Source organism: Rhinopithecus bieti, unplaced genomic scaffold (assembly GCF_001698545.2).
Source record: "Rhinopithecus bieti isolate Rb0 unplaced genomic scaffold, ASM169854v2 scaffold_36008, whole genome shotgun sequence".
Classification (NCBI taxonomy): domain Eukaryota; kingdom Metazoa; phylum Chordata; class Mammalia; order Primates; family Cercopithecidae; genus Rhinopithecus; species Rhinopithecus bieti.
The window spans coordinates 1,328,015-1,332,921 of NW_016816204.1; the positions used below are offsets into that span (position 1 = coordinate 1,328,015).

At 40.8% G+C, this 4,907-nt stretch overlaps 1 protein-coding gene across 1 annotated transcript in view; it reads left to right on the forward strand.

Annotated features, from left to right (window-relative positions):
• The window catches only part of ECD (ecdysoneless cell cycle regulator), a 34,582-nt gene that overhangs the window by 21,236 nt on the left and 8,439 nt on the right, over nucleotides 1-4,907 (forward strand). The window contains exon 9 of the mRNA XM_017854524.1: nucleotides 865-950. Within this exon, the coding sequence (XP_017710013.1) occupies nucleotides 865-950 (86 nt within the window). The remainder of the gene's footprint in view (nucleotides 1-864; nucleotides 951-4,907) is intronic.

Here is a 4,907-nt window from a genome sequence, read left to right on the forward strand (position 1 = left end):
TTTTTTTGTGAGACGGAGTCTGGCTCTGTCGCCCAGGCTGGAGTGCGGTGGCCGGATCTCAGCTCACTGCAAGCTCCGCCTCCCAGGTTCAGGCCATTCTCCTGCCTCCGCCTCCCAAGTAGCTGGGACTACAGGCGCCCGCCTCGTCGCCCGGCTAGTTTTTTGTATTCTTTAGTAGAGACGGGGTTTCACCGTATTAGCCAGGATGGTCTCGATCTCCTGACCTTGTGATCCGCCCGTCTCGGCCTCCCAAAGTGCTGGGATTACAGGCTTGAGCCACCGCGCCCGGCCGTATATTCTTAAAAAATGTAAAATACTAAGTATGACTATCATTATAAATACGCATTTAGAAAACACAAATGATAGTAATGGTGGGATTTTGCCATTTTTTATTCTACTTGACAAACTTTCTGTACTTTGTTTTGTGAATTACTAGTTAATCAGTTGTATCTTTAACTTTTTTTTTTTTTCGTAGAGGCAGGGTCTTACCATGTCGCCCAGGCTAGTCTTGAACTCCTGAGCTCAAGCAATCTGCCCACCTCATCCTCCCAAAGTGTTGGGATTATAGGTGTGAACCATCACACCCAGCCAATTATATCTTAAAAGAAAATGGTAGAAAACTCTCCAAACTGGAAATAGGCCCTTAATGGTGAAAAAGATTAGGAATTACTACATCTAGCCGAGTCCCCTCATTTGAAGAAATTGGAGCTCAAACAGGCCCATTAATGACAAATCAGGGCCTAGGACTTGGGACATGTGATTCCTGAGTAGTAGACTATTTGCTGCCTGCCTGAAAGTTGCTGGTGAACACATTTTTTTCATGACGACTTGTGAGTAATGTTCTGAAGACCATTTTTTTTTAAGGGACTGATAGAAGGTTCTGCTCAGTACCGGGAAAGGCTAGAAATGGCAGAGAATTACTTCCAGCTCTCAGTAAACCGGCCAGAAAGGTGAGTTATTGTTAAGACTCCTACTACAAAGATTGGTATTTAGGTAGTTCTTTTTATTTTTTATTTATTATTTATTTGTTATTCTTATTTGTTTATTGTTTTGAAACCGAGTCTCACTCTGCCACACAGGCTGGCAGCCTCCACCTCCTGGGCTCAAGTGATCACACCACTGCACTCCAGCCTGGATGACAGAGTGAGACTCTGCCTCAGAAAAGAAAAAAAAAAACAACGAAAGAAATTTTGCGTCCTCCTCTGTGTAATTTTACTCATTATGATATCACATTTTCCATGGCATTAAACAAAGTCTTTATAAACATAATTTTTAAAAGCTGCACAATATGGCCAGGCATGGTGGCTCACGCCTGTAGTCCCAGCACTTTGGGAGGCCAAGGCAGGCGGATCACGAGGTCAAGAGATCGAGACCATCCTGGTCAACATGGTGAAACCTTGTATCTACTAAAAATACAAAAATTAGCCGGGCACGATGGTACGCGACAGTAGTCCCAGCTACTTGGGAGGCTGAGGCAGGAGAATTGCTTGAACCCAGGAGGCAGAGGTTGCTGTGAGCTGAAACTGCACCTGGTGACAGAGCAAGACTCCGTCTCAAAAAAAAAAAAAGCTGCACAATATTCCAGCAAACGGATGTGCCGCCATAATTTACTCAACTGTTTTTTACTGTTGGGGAAAAAATTACAAGTAGCTTAAATGTCCTCCAACATTTTAATTTATGTTGCAGGAGAGGCTTCCATTCTGCACACCAGGATAAATTTTAAACAGTTTAAAACCAAACTTCCATCTCCCTCCAGACCTGTTGTTGAATTCCCAATGTTTGTGGTTTTTTAAAAATAGCTGAATTAATATTGTAGACTTTTATTTTAGATTTACCTTTCATTTTCACTTTTTTTCATTTATTGTTATTATTTTTTATTTTTATTTTTTTAGACAGAGCCTCACTTAGTCACCCAGGCTGGAGTGCAGTCCTCCGTCTCCCGGGTTGAAGTGATTCTCCTGCCTCAGCCTCCCAAGTAACTAGGACTATAGGCATGTACCACCATGTCTGGCTAATTTTTGTATTTTTAGTAGAGACAGGGTTTCACCATGTTGGCCAGACTGGTCTCAAACTCCTGACCTCAGGTGATCCACCCACCTTGGCCCCCCAAAGTGCTGGGATTGCAGGCGTGAGCCAATGCACCCAGCCATTAATTTTTTATTTTTAATTATTGTGGCTACATACTAGTTGTACATATTTTTTTTTTTTGAGACGGAGTCTCACTCAGTCGCCCAGGTTGGAGTGCAATGGCGCAATCTTGGCTCACTGCAAGCTCCACCTCTCGGGTTCACGCCATTCTCCTGCCTCAGCCTCCCAAGTAGCTGGGACTACAGGCGCCCGCCGCCGCAGCTGGCTAATTTTTTGCATTTTTTTTTTTTAGTAGAGATGGGGTTTCACTGTGTTAGCCAGGATGGTCTCGATCTCCTGACCTCGTGATCCGCCCGCCTCGGCCTCCCAAAGTGCTGGGATTACAGGCGTGAGCCACCACGCCCGGCCTAGTTGTACATATTTATGGGGTACACGTGATTACATGTATAATGTCCATGTGGCATACAGTGTATAATGATCAAATCAGGGTAATTAAGCTATCCATCACCTCAAGCATTTATTTCTTTGTGTTGGGAAAATTCTTAGTTATTCAATTTTTTAAAGGTATTTGGAACTATATAATAAATTATTATTAACTGTAGTCACCCTCTTGTGCTACCAAACACTAGCTCTTTTTAATTTTTTTTAAAATCTTTTTTGGGATTTGCCAGGAAGATGTTACTAAAAAGGGGTCCAGATGCAGACCCCAAGAGAGGGTTCTTGGATCTCATGCAAGAAAGAATTTGCGGCGAGTCCATAAAGTAAAGTGCAAGTACGTTTATTAAGAAAGTAAAGGAATAAAGAATGGCTATTCCATAGGCAGAGCAGCAAACACTAGCTCTTATTCCTTCTATTTAACTAATTTTTGTAGCCATTAACTATTTCCTCTTCTCCCCCCCACACTCTGCTACCCTTCCCAGCCTCTGGTAACCATCATTCTACCTTTTTTTATTTTATTATTATTATTTTTACAGAGTCTCACTGTGTTGCCCAGGCTGGAGTACAGTGGTACAGTCATAGCTCATTGCAGTCTTGACATCCTAGATTTAAGAGGTCCTCCTGCCTTGGCTTCTCAAAGTTCTGGGATTACAAGTGTGAGCCACAGAACCCAGCCAACCATTATTCTGCTCTCCATCTCTCAGTTCAGAATTGTTTTTAGCTCCTACATATAATATCATAGACTTTCTCCCAATTTATTAGAGACGGTAATAGTGAAAAATTACAAGCAACCAAAGTATCCATCAATAATGGATAAATGAATTGCAGTTTATTTATATGATAGCCTATCTAGTAGTTAACCAGAGATTAACTATATTTACATATATCTGATTTAGGATTTTTCAACCTCAGTGCTACTGACATTTTAGATCTGATCATTTGTTGTGAGGGACTGGCTTGCGCTTCATAGGACATTTAACAGCATCCCTGGCCTCTATCCAGTAAATATCAATAGCACTTCTCTCTCATCCCCCAATAATGACAACCAAAAATGTCTCCAGACATTGCCAGATGTACCTAGGGGCAAAATTTTCCCTGGTTGGGAACCACTGATCTAAATGAATAGATTTCAAAACAATGTCAGTGAAAAAAAAAAAAAAGAAAAGCAAGTTATAAATATGTACGGTAATGGGTACAAAAAAAAATAGAATGAATAAGACCTACTATTTGATAGCACAACAGGGTGACTATAGTCAATAATAACTTAATTATATATTTAACATAGAGTGTAATTGGATTGTTTGTAACTTGAAGGATAAATGCTTAAGAGGATGGATACTCCATTCTCCATGATGTGCTTATTTCACATTACATGCCTGTATCAAAACATATATCCTGTAAATATATACACCTACTATGTACCCACAAAAATTAAAAATTAAAATGAAAAGAATAAAATACATACCATGTGGATGTTACACATATAAAAATTTTAAATACACAAAATACAGTCTGGGCGCAGTGGCTCACGCCTGTAATGCCAGCATTTTGGGAGGCCAAGACAGGTGGATTACGAGGTCAGGAGTTCAAGACCAGCCTGGCCAATATGGTGAAACCCTGTCTCTACTAAAAATTCAAAAATTAGCTGGGCGTGGTGGCATGCACCTGTAGTCCCAGCTGCTCAGGAGGCTGAGGCAGGAGAATCGCATGAACCCTGGAGGCGGAGGTTGCAGTGAGCCGACATTGTGCCACTGCACTCCAGCCTAGGTGACAGAGCAAGACTCTGTCTCAAAACAAAACAAAACTATACATTATTTATAGATACATATATATTCATTTATTCAACAAATATTTATTGAGTGCCTCCTATGTGCCAGGTCCTATTCCAGGCATTGGGAATACAATAAATGAACCCAAAGTGTCCTCGTCCTTATGGAGCTCACATGCTAATGTAGGAGAAAGACCGCAAGCCATTATGTAATGTTAGATGGTGGTAAGTGCTATGAAGAAAAAGCAGTGAGTGGGGATACAGGGGCAGAGACTGCTCTTCTAGATAGATAAGTTTAATCTTCTAGAAGATTAAACTTCCTTAGGCCTTTCTAAGGAAGTTTTCTTTGAGAAGGGACCTGAATTAAGTGAAGGAGTGAGGCATTCAGGTATTTAGGGGAATAACATTCCAGCAAAAGGACAGACAGCAAATACAAGAAATAGAAACATATATATATATATATATACACACAGAGAGAGAAAAGCGCTGAAGTGTACTTGAGAAAACAGTCACCTCTGGGGAACAAGACAATGGATTGGGATGGGTGGCAGTGGTCATCAAAGGAAACATTAGCTTTCGCTACAATATTTTTTTTTTTTTTTTTTTTTTTTTT